The sequence below is a fragment of the Numida meleagris genome, chromosome 11 (assembly GCF_002078875.1).
Source record: "Numida meleagris isolate 19003 breed g44 Domestic line chromosome 11, NumMel1.0, whole genome shotgun sequence".
NCBI lineage: Eukaryota > Metazoa > Chordata > Aves > Galliformes > Numididae > Numida > Numida meleagris.
The window spans coordinates 8,055,210-8,075,206 of NC_034419.1; the positions used below are offsets into that span (position 1 = coordinate 8,055,210).

The 19,997-nt window shown below is 33.5% G+C and overlaps 1 protein-coding gene across 3 annotated transcripts in view; it reads right to left on the reverse strand.

Annotated features, from left to right (window-relative positions):
• Positions 1-19,997, reverse strand: part of ERC2 (ELKS/RAB6-interacting/CAST family member 2) — a 456,034-nt gene that overhangs the window by 271,106 nt on the left and 164,931 nt on the right. For all 3 annotated transcript variants that reach the window (XM_021409074.1, XM_021409073.1, XM_021409075.1), the window contains exons 9-11: positions 14,609-14,749; positions 13,921-14,061; positions 4,735-4,928 (exon numbers count right to left, since the gene is read on the reverse strand). In XM_021409074.1, the coding sequence (XP_021264749.1) occupies positions 4,735-4,928; positions 13,921-14,061; positions 14,609-14,749 (476 nt within the window). The remainder of the gene's footprint in view (positions 1-4,734; positions 4,929-13,920; positions 14,062-14,608; positions 14,750-19,997) is intronic.

A 19,997-nucleotide genomic window follows, 5' to 3' on the forward strand; every position in this document is an offset into this window, starting at 1 on the left:
ACATGACTATCATAAATATCCTGGTTCTGAGGACTGAAATCATATGTGCAGTTGCAGGCAGCCATATATTATAATCTGATTCATAAACGTATCAAGCTGCACCTTAAAACCAGTTAGGTTTCTCATTCCTTTAGATTCATTTAGAAAGCTGTTTAAGAGCCTTCTTTCCTCTGAGAATTAGATGTTTTTTCCCTTCTTTTTCTTTCAATTCTAAACTTATTAATGGATACCTTATTTCCACTGAATTTTATGCCAACACTCTTATTTAATCATTCCTCTATCACTGCAGTTTTTACCCCTCCATATATTTGTAGAGAACACACATCTTTACTGAGCCTGTTTTGCTAGAGAAACAAACCAGTGTTTGAGTTTAGACTCCTCCTGTGACATGAGCACTCCATTCACCTAACTATCCCACAAATTCTCAGCTGCACCTGTTTCCCGTTTGAATTCAACCTTCTGGAATGTGACTGATGAGAGGTATTCAGCAGTCTTCCATACGGGGTCTTGCCAGTGCTTGATGACATTAATACTTTCCTATCACTTTTGCAAACATTTACTCTGACATAGCAGGATTTACACCTCATTGTTTAGATGTCTGCTTCGTTATTTAGATGGCTCGTGACGACACTGCCAGAAGCAAATTTATCAAATCTTTCTCTTCCTAAACTGTATCAAGAATTAACCTTATTGTACAGAGAGCAATTTTACTGGTCATACCTTCCATCATGCACAATATACTATTATATATCACTTGCATTCATTTCCTTATTTAAACTCCCCAGTACATTTCATAAATAGTAATACCTTTCATTCTAACATTGTTAATAAAAGCATTAACAATACACAGCTTCCATCCTGACAGTTCCTTCTCACCTGCAGTTATCTCCTTTTGGCTAGGCTCTTTGCATTAAAATTTAAGCTGATCACTATCTTGCTCAGTTTTATTTACACTATGTGAAAAGACATACCACATTTCCTTAATAAATGAAAGAAAGGTATCATGCTAAATTTACTGAAAGTACATTAAGCCATGATATATTGCATTTTCTTTTAATCTAGTCTCATTATAAACAGAGAAATCATGACAGATGTAATAGAAGATATCAAGGAAGCAGTTATGATGGAGTAGCTCTCATATGAAGTAATGATAAATTATGAAAACACAAAGTATGTTTGTATATGTGTAGTAGTTGGGGAAACAGACCAACAATCATGTACGTATGAGGAACAGCATGAATCAGGAATCTTAAGTGATGCAACTCAGAAGCGTCATAGCTTCTGAGGAAGAAGATCATGTCATTTGGATAAAATCTTCTTCAGTATTATTAATAATGTTCACTTGACAAATAGCATTACAAATTTAATTCCCCACATATTGAAGGAGACATTTCTGCCTTTGAGTATTTGACACTCTAATATATGTTCAAGATTTCTTTTTAAAATAATTCATGATCTTGTTTTCATTCCTATTTGTAGATGATAACATTATCAGAAACATGTATCTATTTTTCAGATGAACTGAATTTATATAAGAACACTCCATAATGCTAATGAATTTATGAGTGGATACATCAAATATTGTGAAGATATCATTTGAAGTGCTCTAAATTATAGTTCTCTTAGGAGTTTATGCTTATAAATATCAAGAATTTATGTTGCAATTATCTCGAAATGTAAAGATGGTGGCATAGCAATGAACATGGATTTCAGAAAGTTATCAGTCAACAAATAAGTTACAAGAGGACATTCATTTTCCTACAGAACACCAGGCAAGCCTTGCATATGAAATTAGGAGAAGCGCTGAAGATATGCTGTTTCTGAGAATGAAAAAAAAGAAGGGGAAAAAGTAAGGAGAGAAAATAGCAACACAATTATATGAATTAAAAAACAGCAGGACAAAAAGGAATTAACATTTTAAAATATGATTCTGTTAAAGTGGCAGTCATCTTCACCATACCTTGTTCTCATGAAGGGAGTAAACTGAGCTTTGGCTCCACATCTTCCCTTCAATAATGAGCCAAATGTAGTCATTCCAAGCAGAAAAAAATAGTAGCACTTCATAAAATGTTACGGTAACTTACACCCCACCTAGCCCCCTAGAATGGGAATTTCAGCATCAAAGTTCCCTTTCTAGAGATGCCAACAGGTGGCACAGTTATATATAGAGAGAGAGATTTAGATCATTGGCCAGTATTTATCAAAAATGAGGAAGAAGGAAGGAACAGAATTTAAACTGTAGAGAAGCTCAAGTGAGTCTGAGTACTACAAACTGTCTAAAAGTATTTCCCTATTACACCTCTACATTGCTGGCAATTTGCTAGGCTTGCTGTACCAATCAACCACTTTGTGCTTATACACACTGGAAGGTACCAGTAAAGATTTATCTTCTGTTGATGCAATCAACAATAGATAATTTCTATGATCATTTATTTTACAATACTGTATACGCTGTGAGAATTTAGAATTAATCTTGAAAGCAGTTCCACAATTTAAATCGAAAGAGAAACTGATTTCCAGTTAATAGAACTCACAAGCTAACCTTAGAGCAGGGTAAGTGTAAAATATAACAATATGCTTCCTTCTTCAGCTGGTCATGTCACAGATATCTTATTGTAAGCGTTAGAGAAGCGCTTAAAGGCTCATAGCAAAGGTTAACTTCTTGATCATATTCCAGATGCAGCATAACCTCTTCAGAAAGTATGTGCTTTCTCAGTGGTACCAAATTACAGAGTAAAAAAGTAGTTCAATATTGACCCTCATCTATAATACAAAACTTAAAACTTGCATCCCAAAATGCCACTGATAAAATTAATATGGAAAAAAGAAAGAGAAAGAGAGAGAAAGAGAAGAGAAAGAGATGAGAGAAACAAAGTTACAGACCCAATGCAGGATACTTAGACGGTAAGAGGTGGTATGCTGACAAAGCCATAGTAATACCCCTGCATAATTTGTCCCTTGTTTCTTTTTAATCAGTGGATAATTCTAAATTTAATTCAGATGAAAGCATGAATTGACATGGATTCTTTATCTCTTTATTACCTAAAATATTTAACTTAATATTTACTAAAACATTTAGATCATAAATTTCATTGCTTCATTATGTTTACTATTTAATCTCAGCTGCCACTTTAATATTCAACCATTCAGCACATACGTGATTGCTACTTAATAAATCTCTTAAGATTATTCTCTTGGACTAAAGTTTAGCATGCCTACTATTGCATCTAGCATCACACAATAATTCAGAATGTTTTAGAGCCCAGTGTGGATATCAGTTACTGCTCCTGTAAAGAATACACTATCCATCTCCACCAGCTTGCTCCCACTTGGACTCACTATGTTATAAGGCTAGGTCTGTAATTGCCCCTACAGCACATGCTGCAGTGGATGGAATAAGCAGCACTTTCATGCCCACGTAGATTCATTAATTGTGTTAACTTTTTCTAATATGGTGTTTTAGGCTATTGGAGAATTTAGGCACAGCTTGTTCATGGTATGCAAGTGACCATTCCTCTTTAATAGCTTTCTCCTCTATCTACTTTACACATTAAAATCCATGCAAATAATGGAGCATTCTAAACCCCTCCTGATATGGTGAGAGAGGTAAGTGCTAACTAAAGCTGTCCTCATGTAAACAATCAGCTACATTTCAAGCATAAATCTTCACTTTAGATTTGAGGTCTCGATTCTCATGACAAATTGATTTATAGCTATATTCCATTCTTTTTTATTAAAACAAACCTTCGCCAAATTCTGTAGAGAAAGATGAGTTCTGGCAACAGAACTGTGAAGGCTGATAAGTCATCATCAGAAAGAGATATTCTACGCAGTTTCCTTTCCAAGGTGGCTGTTATCCTTCCCCCAAGGTAAACAATATTTCCAACAGATCTTTCCATGTTTCATGGTAATTCTCACTAACAGGACAGAGCTGTGCTATGTCCTGACCGGAACAATAGCAATGATCGTGAGATCCTTTAAATCTCCTTTTTGGCACCAAGAAGACCTTTTCTTCCTATTTGATCACTAGAAACCAATAGGTAAAATGTTTGAAAATATGCAAATCCTCATTTCATTTACCTAACAGTGTCTAAGAGTACAGAAAGGGAACAATAAATCAGAAATACAGAAATTTCTAGTCAGTCAAATAACTTGCAGATAATTCTGTGGGAGAAGTTTCCAATAATTATTTAATTACAAAAGGTGCGAGACAAGTTGAGCTCTAAACTCTCCTATCACCACTAAGGAAAGACAATATAACTATCCCAGAAATAAGAAAAAAACTGGTCAACAAGAGAAAACGTTCATTTGAAGAGAAAAAACAACCAGAGAACCACTGAGAAATACTGACAGCCAAGAGCAGAAATACTTACCGATGCTTATCTGTACCTCTGAGAACTAGCAATTCTTTTCACACTGAAGAAACATTTGTGCTTTGATTTACCCATTACTAGAAGGACAAGGGTGATCCCCTAATGTGGTTTTCCAGGAGGATTGTCACTGTAAATTTCCTATATATGTTCCTTTTATGGAGACTACAAATCATTCCAAAGTCTGCAGTCAGACATGATTCTCAAGTATCAATCCTTTTCACTTCAGATAGAGTTTTACAAGATATCACAAAATTCTGTTATAGAAAAACCCACACATTCTGCCATCAACTTCTCTCATCTGTAGTGAAGATCAAGTAAATAAAAAAGCCACTCAATGGTAGACAAATAATACAAGAATTACCTTTCTAACTCAGCAATTTTCTTATCTTTGTCATTCTTCTCATTCTCTACTTCCTTGAGAATTTCTAGAAGTCTGTCAACCTCAGCCTGAGCTTTGCCACATTCTTCTCTATAGTATGATGCCTCCTTGTCAAGCTGTTTCATTCTGTCTGCAAATTCTGGATTCATTCGTGCCTCCTCTTCGGCCTCATGAGCCTTCAGAATCAGTATTTAAAAAAAAAAAAGGATGACAGTAATTTAAGTAGCTGTAAGAGTTCTCATTTTCAGCCTTGGAGTTAATATTTTCATTAAAAAGGATTATGGATATCTCTGTCAGATAACATTTTTCCACATAAATTTTATAAAAAGAAATTCAAGGATCCTTGCAGTCTGAAATTATTTTTAAGTTCTCTCTTAACAAAGCTTCATCCTGAAAGGGGAGGTTATTTTTTAAACACAACATTTGGGTGTTTTTATATATTAACATGACCATACTTTGAGGGTCGGGTTTTTTAATTAAAAAAATCACCTTGTAAATTATTTAAATCACTAACTTTTTTAGGTCTTTCAAATATGTAGATGATTTCTTTCTCCATATATATACACTTTGTCAATGTGTATGTGCAGAGACATCTGTACACATTGTAATCTGTTTCACCAGATGTTTCAAATACAGTTCAATACAGAGAATCTAAAAGGAAGAAATTTCTTCTATGCACTGCTGCTTATAAAAGACAAATCACTAAACTAAAAGGTTTCTTTTATCTGACATTTTACCCAATAATCCTTTTTTTCTTTCCCCGTCATTAATACTTAACCTGAAACATCAGAAGAACAAGCTTATTGGTGAAAATGGCACAAACCTGGCAAACACATGCATGGATGAGTGGCAGTTTCACAGACAAGAACAAACGAAATGAATACAACAACACTGCAGAGTCCAATCTTACTCCCATCAAATCTAATGGCAAAAACCCAATTAAACTTCAATGAGAGCATGATCAGGCATCAAGTGCTTTAAACTCTTGACTGGAATAATCACAGACAGATGGAAAAACAACAATGCACTGCAATGCTTAGCCTACCCCTTGCTTCCCATTATTCCTAATTGGCATCTTGAAAGAGCAGGCAAGGAAAAAACAAGTAGTTTAATGCAGTGCACATTAAACATAGAAAATTCAGGTAACATTCTTTTAATATAATAGAATTTTACAGAAACTCAGGACTTTTAGAACTGAAGGACCTCCAACTATCTTATTACTCACAGAAGATGTGGATGTAGTTATCTTCTTAATTTCAGACAATAGACAATGCAAGCAAGCAACGGAAGAAATGCAGGTCAAAATGAAACATGCATGTCTTAGAAAGAATTAATATAAACTACAGCTATTAGAAGGTTTGTATTCTTTGCAATGGCTAGAATTTTTTGTATAAATAAAGAACAGGTCTGGCTTTAGTATGACAACAAAAGAATGAAATTAGTGGGAAGAAACTTGGGAGTTTTGCATGTAACATATCATTTAAGCATGAGGATAATAAGAAAAAGATTTTACATTTTAATTTCATTGTAAGATTCTTATTCAGAATAAATATTTAGTTAACAAAATATGTCAACAGAAGGGCATGAGAATCCTACAAAACTTACTGGCCTTGCTCTTCAAATGTTCTATTTGGGATAACAACACATGCTCCAGCCCTGAATTCTGTGAAGATTCGGGAGTTTCTTAATACAGAGATCATTTCAAGGTAATATCAGCAGAGTATCTCAATTTTACTATTTGAGTGAGAGCAACAGATTCCTTTCTATCCTCATATATCTTCCTGCTTTAATAATGAACTTTGGCTTATTTTATGCTGACTCTGTTTCCTCCAATGTATCATTCTCTTATTTTATGGCCTTGGGTCCATCATTTCATAAACATGCAGAACATCCACCTTTCTGCCTCTACCCTTTCTTTTCTTCACTTTAGCATATAGGAACAATAAGCAGCAGCCCAACCTTTTTCCCCATGTGCCTCCAGCCTAGCTTTAGACCAAGACAGAAGCAATATAGAAAAGACAGAAGAACCTCTCTCTCTTTACTTACTTTTTTTTTAATAACTTTTGATGATTAAAATATATAATTAGGCAAAAACATGATAATGTCACCATTGCAGAAGTGTCAAATGTTCAACTGTGACACAATATTCTTGTCACACAGCAGCTCCAAAATGCACTGAACAAATTGTCTCCTGCATAGCTCATAGCTAAAATGTAACCTGATGAAGATATCAATCATATTCTCCAGGTAAGTCTTGCATAATAACATGCTAAGGAAACAAATATTAAGTTGCAGAAATATTTTCAATTCTTCTGCTTTCACTGGTGCTTAAAGCAGTCCATATTTGTTGGACAGCAAGAACATCAAACACTGTTGAAAAGGACCTTTCCCTTGAAGGAAACCCTTGTGTTGCTGACAAAGAGCAGAGAGCAAAACACAATTAATCTGACAGTCTCAGAATAAACGAATAGAGTTATTTATAAAGATCCCAAACATAGTTTACTTGAAGACCCTGCTCCCATCCAAGCAGGGTGGATTTCTTTGCCTATTTTGCATACTAAGTGTGGGAGACAGGCTTGGATCACTCCTAATCATGCATGGTTATCACATGCATGAGAAAACCTCCACCTCTAGATGTTCTCCTCTCTTACATCAATCCTTTTTCCATTTCTGTCCCCAGTTTTCTCCCCAGGCTGTTTCCTTGGAAGAATACCTTTTGTTTCTGTGGGGAATAGTAATTGGTATCGTGGTACCTTTCAGCAGCAAAGTAGCTGATCTCTTAATCTGTGTCTGTAAATGATTATGCTTCTGTGTGAAGATTAGGCATAGGAAGGGCAATCCTGAGTTTCAAATTAGCACACTTAGTGTAAGGGGTTTTGTCTGTCAACCTTGTGACTGTGTTGTATATTATTTTTATCAAATTGATAAAAATAATCTATCATTAAAAATTTTACTAATTGTTCCAGCAAATACTTTAGAAGTAAAGTAACAGTTCTGTATGTAAACAGCAAATTTCCTACAGAAACACCATAACAGTTTGTCACAAACATATAACATGAATTACTTAGCATGTTACAATTTTATGATGCAACTATGCATGCATTATTCTGCATAACAGAAATGGATGGACAGATACCATATTTCATTTTAAATATTCAGACACAGGCATACACAGAAATCAACTGAGTATTAAATAAAAAAATTAAATGAAACCATTTACATGCAAGAAATTACTTTGTCAGATCCTTCAAATTTTATTATTTTCAATAATGAACTAAAAATAATTGCTGCCACTGTTTTTCACAGTTTTTTTTTTAGTCTGCTTAAAATGTGAGGGTTTTTTGTTGTTGTTGTTTAACTTCAGGGCTGGTTTAAACAATTTGAAGCAGATTCTACAAGCACTTTAAATTTTGATTAAAATGTGAGGGTTTTTTTGTTGTTGTTGTTTAACTTCAGGGCTGGTTTAAACAATTTGAAGCAGATTCTACAAGCACTTTAAATTTTGATTGGATACTGCTCTCATGAAGCATATAGAAAAATAAATCTTTACTATTGAGAAGAATGTTCATCAGGACTTCAGATTAAGAATGTTGTTTTATTTTATTACAGGACAAAAACAATCATATATCTTACTATAATCAACTTTTCACAAGAATTAATTGGATATTTTAAATGTTCACCTTTCAAAAAAAACCATGAAAGAACATACACCCAATTTTTTTCCGCAACCTGTTCACACAAGTGAATAAATAATAAGCAGGATTTGCACCTTTTCTGCATCTTCACCATTTTTGGTACTCAAAAAAAAAAAGCTATGTTATTACTGCATGGATTAAAAGAGGTCCACCCAGAGACTGACTGAGATTTCTCTAACACATTTAAGCAACAGAGCATTAAAACACAAAATAGCAAGGAATTATTCTATTAAAATAAGGATCATAATGAACTGCACTAATAAAAGGTAATTTCAGGAACTGGCATTAATGTCATCTCAAAAAAAAGAACGGATGAAGTCTTGGACTTGTGGATTTCAAAGAAAATGTTGCCATTGACTTCAGTGAAGTCACAACTCCATTTTGAGATGCTGGGCGCTTTGAAGGGAGAAAGGGATCATTATTACTTACATTGTTAAAAGTAGTCTGTTACATATAAATAAGAATTAAGAAGATAGGCAAGAAAAGTTTATTGAGGGAAACCAGCTTCAAGAATATACTAAAATCATTCTCTAGTAGCAAAGGAAAAGGAGAAACTGGAAAAAAAAAAATGAAATGAAAGTTGGCTGACTTCGGAATCCCACACACAAATAGACTAGGAAGTAACAAAAGTTCCATACAGCAGAGAAACAAATACTGAAATAACAACCAGAAAGTATTTATGCAAATCAAGAGAACAACTAACACAAAATAGACCTCAGTCTGAAAAGACATGCACAGGAGTGCTAGTGATATGAACAAGAACATAACTACGACAGAGGTGATCCATGACACAGAAAAGAAGGGCTCTATCCTCCAAAGGGAAAAGGTCTGACCACCAGTGCAGTGTGCTGGGTGGTAGAGGAGATAATATAAGGTGTTATACTACTCACAGTCAATTTATGACTGGATTCAAAACACAGATGATAATTTCAAGAGTAAATATGGCATATTTTGTGGGACTCTCTTCTCCCGTACGTTAGTCATGGCATATCTATTGCATGGTTATAAGCTATAAAATTTAGCTATAGCAGACTCCAAAGCTGGAATCCCAGTCCACCAACATTAAGAGCAATATTCCCACTGACTTCAGTGAAGGCAGTATCTTTCCTGATGCACATTATCATATCATTTAACAAGCTAAAAAAACAGTTCTCCTACATATACTATCCCAAATACATGATAATTCCAAATAGGATTACTATTTAAACTTTTCTTGTAAATTGCTATTGCAATCCAGTTACATCATTATTTCTGTCCTGTGATGCTCACATTAATAGTCTCAACCAAAAAAATAGAAAGTGCTCTCTATAGAGAAAATATTTGTTACTGCTCTTTGTCAAACAGAAAAGGGAACACAGTCAAGTCAAAAGGACAGACACTGTGCAACTAAAGCAGACTTTAGCAAGAATAATAATGCTAAGCAAGCCAAAGCAATATTATTTGGCTTTTTCAAGCACTGCTGCTTGTGTTCATCATCATATATTTCAACAGTTTCTTGGATTAAATACAGTGTTTCTATATTCTTAATTGTATATGCTGAATGTATACAGCATAAACTATTTTTGCCATACAGATTTAAAAAATACTACCAGTTACTTCCTAGATATTATTGTTTGCCTAATCAACTCTGTCAGTTAAGATGAACTAAGTAAATTAGAAGTTATTTAAGTTTGAAGGATCCAATAAAGTACTCCAGAAGGAGGAAGTGAAAAGCAAAGAAAACAAAATTAACAAAACAAAGTTACATGCATGCTTCTCTAATGGAGAAGTTGAGGACCTAAAGGCTAGGATGTTTGGGTTTTTTTAAGAAATATCATATGCATTTTTAAATATATTTCATATTTTTTAAATGGCCTTGAAGTCCACAAAGCTCATTTATTTGGATATAAGGGATACAGCATAGTGACCATCAGAAGAATTCTGCAAAGCTTCACAGAGGAAGAGCACAACACAGTAAGGTAATGGATCCTCATGCTTTGTATGTTACAGAGGACATCTTTAAAAAGAACTTACAGGATTGTACATCTGATTGAACAACTGTTCAGCTTGCTACATTGCAAAGTTGGAAGGGAGTGAAGCACAGACAGGAAAAGAAGGAAAGATCCAGGAAAACAGCATTAGCTCAACAAAACCAGTGCATTTGCACAGAAGAACTTGTAATAGAAAAGTAGAAATTTAAGATTCTAAACATTCCTTGGTGAAAGTGAGAGGCATTGGGGAATCATAAATGTTGACTCTGGCTCCTAAAAAAGAATAGCTGGAATAAGAAATTTAAGGTTTGTGTTACTTTCCCTTTCTCAAGTTAAATAACCCATGAAATAAAGAAAGGTGTCCACTTTTGATGATACATTAAGTGCTGCTCTCAAGCAATGAATCATGAGAAGTGTTTTTGGCTGAGGGTGCAGTTTATCACCAAAGCTTCAAAGATGGTAATAATAAAAGATTAATTAAATTCTATCATTAAATTTATTACTTTTGTTTTACACAATACTGAATTTTCTATGCAGAATGACTTTTCAACAGTACAGCTTGGCAAAAAGTCCTTTAGCAACTGCAAATATGTCGGTAAGCAACTAAATTTAAGGTAATGACAAACAAAAGGAGGAAATTCTGAAGTGGATAATAAGATTATATGTAAATATATATATATACACACACACATTATATATATATATATGGACACAAACACATATATAAAATACTTAGCTACCTATTAATTCCTGCTGTTCTTTCACTAATAGCAATACAATGTAAGTCAATAAGTCATCTATGGAATTTTGGCACAGAAAGCATTGAACATTCTTCTGTTTTTTATGCTTTTTTTAAAACTTCAAGAATTTCAATCCTTAATCTTTGTAACAAATTGTTTAATACACATTTCTATGGCTTTAAACATTATTTTGTGCACGAAAATATTGCATGGTCATACAAATAATTACTCATTATGAACATTTATTTATTACTTTAAATGTGCCCACTCTTTAAAATTAATACAATGTTTTCAAAATGTTTTTGTTACTGAACAACAAACAATTCAGTTGAGTAAAAACTAAAAACTATTTGTATTTGATCAGACTCAATAAAAAAGCAAACATAAAAAAATGAATCTTTCTCAAAAAAAAAAAAGGAAAATTAAAAAGGAGAAAAAAAGAGAAAGAAACAAGCAAAAAATCAGATTTTGTTTACACTTGTCACTTGTATGCATTTTCTTTCAGGCATGGCACTTACTACCTTATTACTCATGGTAAATCCCAGCAGTTAGGCACATTATATTCATACTCATTAACACAACTTCGTAGAACATATAAATCAAAATTTAACTATGATCATTTTAAAACACCATAATGAAAAGTGCCTTTTCTATATCATACTAGAGGGAGGAATCATAAGCTGCAGTTTCCCAAAATAAATGACAATCCTGTATCACTCTAAATGAAGATATAGACTATGCTCCCAGCTTCCATGTAGGTTAATTTACTCTGAAGTACGCTGATGATCCCTCCTACTCTAAGTCAGACATAGGCAAGAATAACCCATTTTTCTGTTTCAGTTAGTTTTCTAAAAAGTGAAAACATGGTGAAGGTAGATTTCTGGGGACCAATTACTTTTAACACAAGATATTTACAGGTTTGAACATAAAGTAGTTTATTAGTGAAAATGTGAGTTGAAAATTACTGTTTGGAGTCTACTAGCATTAACAGTCACTGTTTCTATTCAACTAAACATGCCCACAAAGAAGGCTGTAACTGCGTTTTATTGTGGAAATACCTGGTCTCCTACAAATGTTGGGTGAATTTCCATAGGAGCTTTATGCTCTATTTATGATATAATAAAGCTATTATGTTTTCAACTTTCATTTAATAATCTTTTGTATTTATACACAAGGAGCATACTCCCTTTCTATATGAAAGACATCCCAGACTCTCTCTGACTTTTATAAGTGCTTATTTTTCCATGACCACATGATGTGTTTATATGTACAGCCATAGAAGATTGACTTAGGATCTCAGGTTCTTCCAGAGTATTTTTATTTTTGAAGTGATCTGTGCCTTAGTGCTTTTTTGTTTGTTTGTTCATTTGTTTTACTAGTTGTTTTTCTAATTGCAGACAAATAAGATATTTCAGATTGTAATGAAGTATATTTTATAGTGAAGTACAATGTAAATGCCTACATTTCCTAACAAAAGAAAATTGAAAAATAGGACTTGCATGGAAACAGCTTATTTCTATATTTTAATTCAGGTATCAATAGCACTTTTAAACTATGCAACTTATAAAGTAGTTGTGTTTAACTAAAAGCTTTTGTATATGCTTATATAGATTTTAAAATTTTATATTTCATACTCTAAGATTCCCCCTGTTCATCTCCACAACTAAAATACAATACAGGCACCTAACTGCACATATTCAAAAACATATTAAAAGAATAACAGAATTCTCAGGTTTACATTCTAGTATCCTTTTTTACACTTTGCAAGAACTTCTTCACAGATAATGTGAACACCCTCCAATAATCTTGTACCAAAATACTGCTTAAATACAGAGCAGGGTACTACTCAACCTGGTTAAAAAAAATCAGAATATTATCCAAATAGTGGTAACATTCATAGAACAAATGAACACTTTTCTAGAAAATGAAACATCAAAAATTAATGTTTGCTCCACACTCATGAATTGCAGAAGGCAAACATAATGCTTAAACCCATCAAACACATCATGGCATTGGCATTTGAACACTGAGAGCAGACATTACCAAATGACACAGAAAAAAAATCAAAGAAACAACATATGGTAGAAACGGCATAAACAAACTTGCAAATCATTCAAGCAAAAAATATTGTAGCGCATAAATTTAAATAAAACCACATTATAAAATACAGCATTTGTATATTTTCCTTTAACTGCTTGCTTCCATTACCTGAATAGAAATCATGAACTGACAGCTGAAGTAAGCTTTGTATTATTTTGCTTAATTATCACAAACACACCTTCATCAACAAAGCCAAAGAATGCAGAAATAAAACTAACTAGAATTTGCAACTTAGAAGCAGACTTTTTTCATTTAAAAAGTGCTGCTTTATTTCTCATGCTACAAGCATTTCCATTTACTTCTAATCGAGGTATAAATTCATTCACATACAAATTACTGGTCTGATAATTTCTCTCTGCCCTTCTACTTTCCCTCCAACATCTTGTTCCCAGTTCACTGATTTGCTGCAGATTCTCAGAATTCCCTCACAGAGGTATTCGAGATAATTTTGGAGGCTTCTAGTGGCTTTGGTAAAAGTCTCTTAAGAAAAAAGTTATAAGTATTTTATCCAAGCATCAGCAAACAGTATGGGTAGATTTAGAATTACTCTAGAAGAGTAAGTTAGTTATCTATTAAAAAAGAGAGGTTTTGTGGCTTTTGGTGTTTTGTTTTGTTTTGTTTCCTGATTACAGCTGGATTTTGTTTTTTTAAGATGGAACTTACCTTTTTCAACTGTGCTTCCAACTTACTACACTCTTCTTTCTTTTGTTCTATGGCTATTTCTAAAGACTTAAGTTTGGAGTCTCTTTTCAGCCCTGCTGATGCCAATGAAGATGCATGTTCTTTGAGATCGATTAAACTAGACTGAAAAATGACCAAGAGCAAAATGTTAATTCCTAGCCACCAGGACACTACCTTATTGCCAACTTAGTAATCACTTTGATGCTGTTCCCCCCACTTCCCCAAAAAGAGTTGACACAAAGATAAGCATTTATAGCCAAAGAAAGCATTTTGAGAGTACAACCGACGGAACCACAGGAGCTGGCACGCAGTGAAACACAGAAACATTCATATTACAGGCTAATTGACATTATATTCTGGAGGTACAATTACTTTGAAGTCTATTGATCTGATTGACAAGTGAAAACAGGAGCAACAATGGAATATTTGAGCCTTCTGGAAGCTTATGGAAAGGAAAATGTAGAGAAGACAATACACACCTACGCAAGAACTGAAGCGATATTTTATGCACAAAAGTGAGGACTATGAAGAATGCCTAAGGAAACAGCAGTCCAGAAGCTGACCACTGAAGTGGCAGAATTTCAGTACTTTAAATGATTCAAGAGTAATCCTAATGCACTTTCTTTCATCACCATGACAGAAGAATATAGATTTTACTGTGAAGACTGACCTCTTTTTCTGTCAGCTCAGCTTGTAAAGCATTCACTTTCTCCTTCAAGTCTTTGTTTTCTTTTTTATAAGATTCAATTTCTTCAAGTCTTTCTCTGTCATCTCGCTCCCTTTGCTCCTTCAAGCGCTCTATTATTCTTTCCTAACAAGGGAAAGAGTAGCAAAATGCAAAAGTTGAGTATCATTTTAAGAAAATGAATCATAAAATTTCTTTACATTAAGTAGCAATTAGAAAAACCAACCTTTAGAAACAGAGAAATATTAAAGTTAATGATATTAACGTCAATGGAAGACTTCTTTCAGTCACACCAGATCAAGATTTAAAATACTCGTTGAGGGTATCATAGTAGAGAAACTTCATTAGATATCTACACTGCTCTGAGCATGCCTAATGTTGTGACAGATATGGAAAGTTATTCAACTCAGTAATGTATTTCCCATATTTGTAAGTGATTTAAGTCTTTGAATGTAAGTTCAAAACAGAAAGGCTATGCCTGGTTTGCTCAGCTTGAGTTTGGTTATGTTTTGATTGTTAGTATCCTCCAAATAGGCAGCAAGAAAAGTTTTAATGGTTCTAAATATAATTAGAAATCAATCACTTTCTAACTATAAGTTGTCTAAAACACAGAATAAATATCCTATCCAGCTTATGATATCCAAAGGAAGATTTTTCTCCGACTAATTGATAGTGACCCTTCATATTTAAATTCAGCCATGCTTTTCAATATTTTGCTGACTTGTATTGGCTATAAGGACTGCTGAAATCACCAGTCAGAGAATGGACAATTAATCCAACAGGTAAATGCAAAAAATTAACAAAGCCATAGTAATGCTTTTAAGTCTTGACTACATTCATCAAAATCACATTCTACCAATACTTGAAGGATGCAAATACCATCCAGAAAGAAATATTTAGGAAATACAAAGAAATAACCACTAGAAGTACATTTGAATTGGGAATAGGTCAATTTAAGCATAGTTATCAGTGGAACTCCTAGAGTTACTTTGGAAGTAGTTTTCAGTTAGACAGGGAAAGCAACATAATTTAGGAAAGTTAAATGAACATGGGACAAAACCACAATCTGATTGAATTTCTACATTACCAATGCACAGCATGGCTCACGTAGAGCAATTAGCACACTCATGGATACCGTTCAGGACCTTTAGTACCCACGCTAGATTTCTTCAAGAAGGAACGTAAGAGTAGGATCAATGCTTAAAATAAAATTTCATATAATTAAATTCAACCCGGAAAAACACTGACCAAACCAACAACTCTGCAATCATTCATTGCTTCTACTTGTTGCCTGTTCCTCCTTTCATATCAAACTGCAAAGGACCTAGTCACTAGAAAACTGGAAATACGCATAGTGTTTTCACAAGGTTGAGAAGCTTTCTGTAAGTGTCCCTTTCTACTTGACACTTCTGTAGGCCTGCCTTTCACCAAACATCTGTTTATTCACTTTCCTTCCATTTAAACACCATATTACCTGCATTTATAAAGTTTAAAACTAATAATCAGTTTCTGTGAAGCTCTAAATTGAATAAAAATTTTATTACTTTCAATTACCAATTTAAAACTCAGTTACACTCAAATTAATTTGATTTTAATGGGATAATATTTAAATGCCAATTCAGGAAATAGAAACATTCAGCTTCTCATAGAGATTTTAATTTATTTGGAATTTCTAATGTTTGTCACTTATTAGAAAGCTAACTGTAGACTCTACTGTATTTGAAATTAAGCACATTAGGCTTCCAAGTTCAATTTCTATAGTTCTATATTCTTACTCTAAGTGTTTAAGAATAAACTTCCTTTTGTGTTATGTCTAAATAGCAAACAAATTATTATGCAATATATGTTATTATGTAACATAAGCTGTTAAAATCAAATACCAAAAGACATGGAGTGTAAATAGAATATAGACGCTTGCTAAATGACTAATCTGTTATTGGATGTAAAGGTAGACTTAAGTGCAAAAGATGTACTATATTTCAGATGTTCTCCTTGTAGAACTGATTCAAACCTTTATGTTCCTCTGACACATTCAGTTTTTACTTTTGGTTATATAATATTGGCTATCAATTGGAATTCTTTGTTTTACCATTATTTAGAATAAAAAAAGCAAATCACACAGTGTTTTATAATGTTGTATATCATTAGGAGTTTTTAAATAATCAGATTAAGATTTTCACTAAATAAATAATTATGCTTAAGATTGTCAGTGTATGTATTTGGAATCTCTTAGATACTGGAAGACAATCAGCGCTGTACTGACTTGTAATAAGAATATTGGAACAGTTATTATCAGCTGCTGAATTCCTGAGGAAAAACTTTTCAAAAAGCTGGAATCATACTGCTGCTTTCATTTTGTATTTAATATTCCCCCGACGAGAGGAACTCCATTCACAAGTGTTAGCGGAACATACCTGCATAGAGAATTAGCGATACTGTGAAAATCTTCACATAAAACAGTGAAGACTGACATATTTGAACCTCATAACCCTATTTATTTTACTTAGAAATAAATACAGAATGATGACATACTACATCCTCCTTAGGAAAAAAAGAAAAAAAAAGAAATAGCCAAAACTGAAAAATGTCTGGCTCTGTGTAATCAAATGTTTCCTAGGCAGTATCAACTTTCAGGCACAGAGATGCATACTACTACAGGGCTGAATGAAGCCCAGAGTCATTCTCTGACCAATACCTGGCAGGATTTCATACAGAAATATGTTCATACACATAGACCTCTCTGAAAGTAATGCCTCCTATTTATTTCTGTGGAAACTACAGCAGACATACTGAGCACAATACCACCGTTTCACAGAGTAAATTCTCAGCTACAAAACACTATTTTTTCTTCTAAAACAAATTAAACATGCACTTATTAATAAAATAGTATACATTTTTTCCTCAGTCAATCACAAAACAAGACTAATTTGCTTGTCAGCTGCATAAGGCTAAATGTCAAAAACATGTGTTAAAAGGCCCTAATATACCATGTTTTATTTGATTAACAACTAGCTTACAGAAATCCCAACAATGTGCTCTTGTTTCAGTCTTATTTGCATTGGCAAGCTTTCCTATGCTCTAATCTAGGACCTCACAGGTCTAATCTATTTGCACTTTATCACAGAAGCAGGAACTGAATTGCCACAGCATATAGCTCTATTATCAGGCATACTCGGTTATCTTCTGTACGCTGCTACAGTAGGACCAACTTCATAAATATCAGCTTCATGAAAGCAGCCTCTTGAGCTGCTTTGGACCAGCGCAAGAGCTGAGATATTCTTTGAAAAGTTTCTTGTTAAAACTTCAAGGGGTTTGATAGCATTTTTGCATATTCTAATGTTCAAACTTTTCTTTAAGAGGAGTGAACTTATTTTTGGTTTATTGCAATGCATCCTACATTGCTAAGACTTTTCAGCACCTAGTAGAGTCAATAAGCTTATGCATAAGGATTTGAAAGAGTACGTCTTCCAGGTGAGCTCTGAAATGGGCTCAGAAGTGTCTAAAGTTGTGTTGGTTCATTTCTGATTCCTGACAACAGAAAAAAGCAATAGCGCCTGAAAAATAAAAAGATTACAGTCCACTACAGTAAACTATCATTAGTTTCATGTGTCTATAGCTATTACTTATTTAGTGTTACCAAGCTACCTAATCATGTAACATGAAAGAAAATTAGAGAGAGGTAATTGAGCAAATCTACTTTCCATGAACAGGTAGAAGCCCGGTTGTCTAGTTAGAGCTTAAATCTCAATCTGAGTATTTTCAAAAACAAGAACAATGAAGGAAAAACATTTCCATTTTCAAACTATAAAAAGAGCTTCATAATTTAATAATTTAATCTCATTATAAGATCCTGTTTTAATAGCTTTTTATTTGCATAACAAAAACGGAACTAAAATTAATTTTAGTGTATTGTGGTTAATTAAACTTATATAAATAATTTTCAACTTCACTTTAAAAGATCTTCCCATTGTGCTCAAGGACTTTTTGTTTGTTTGTTTGCAAACTAAAACTCTGACAATTGGGAATAAACAATGAAGGTAAAGTCAAAAACTGTGTGTAACATTAGACAAGAGGTAGCTGCAAACTAGGTCTGATGTCATTTCTGGAGTGAGGGAAGGGATTAGCGCACACAGGATTTAACTTGTAAAGAAATAAGGAGTATATAAGTACTGACAGCCATTGTATTTCCTTAGAAATCAGGTTTTCTTGAATGAAAGCAGCATTCTTGTTTGACGGAATTGCAAATTTAAATTGATAAAAGTATTTATAATGATTATTTTGTTACTAAGAAACTACCACTAAGTGTTCTTGTTTTGGGCAAAAATCAATTCCATATTTCTACCAGTGTTTGCAGTGGAAAAAGTTAATAACTTGATAAAGCCTGCAGGTATTAAGAATTGAGAATTAGCTAGGATGAACTGGAAAACTGGACACGGTGAAGAATGAGACATCTATGTAAAAATAAACTGCCAAGTTATTAACTCCAAAAGACACAAGAAATCTAGACATCATAGCTCATTTAGAACTTCCAGAAGAAGCCTACTGGTTTCTTTCAGTGTATAAATACCCTTAAAAATATGTCCCAGAGACTACAGTTATGATTGAGAAACATACCCTTAAAAGCATGGCCTTGATGAAGCTTGCAGACTTACAAATGTAGCACTGCTTAAGTGATTGAAACAGTCATCAGACACCACAGCCCAATTCAGCTTCATGCCATTACTTAAAAGCATTGTCTTACAAAAAACTACTATTGTCTTCATCAGCTGCAAAAAGACAGAAATCTCCATGGCAGAGGAAAGCACTCCATATTCACTGTATGAGACTTGGAGTAGCCTTCAAACACGGCATGAAAGACATTAATCTCAGCTGACTTTATTTAAGCAAGTGACTACTTTGTACTGAATTCAGCCTTAGAGAATCCATGTAAGTTCTACTCAATTCCACTTGGAAAAAAAAATGAATCACATTGCTTTTAAAAAGTATCTGCTCATATATATCCATGGAATTCCAAATGAAGTACACATAAATTGAAAAAAAATACATTTCAGAGGATCTGTATCTACAGTTCAAAGTTCATTTAACTTCTCCAAAACAGTAAAACTAGCATCGTTAAACAGAATTTGAACCTTCATTACAGAAATCTAAAATTTCCATAACATCAGGATCCGAAGCGTTCGTCACATTTTAAGTTTTCACATGAGGAAAGAAAATCTATAGGACAATTTTCAAACAAACTCTAGGACAAGTCCTCATTGCTACATTAAAAAATACTGCATCTTGATTTTAGTGAAATTTTATATTTTCTATATCTGAGATTAATAGGATATTTAATTTCACATAACATTCAAAACATCTCAAAAATTATAAAAGC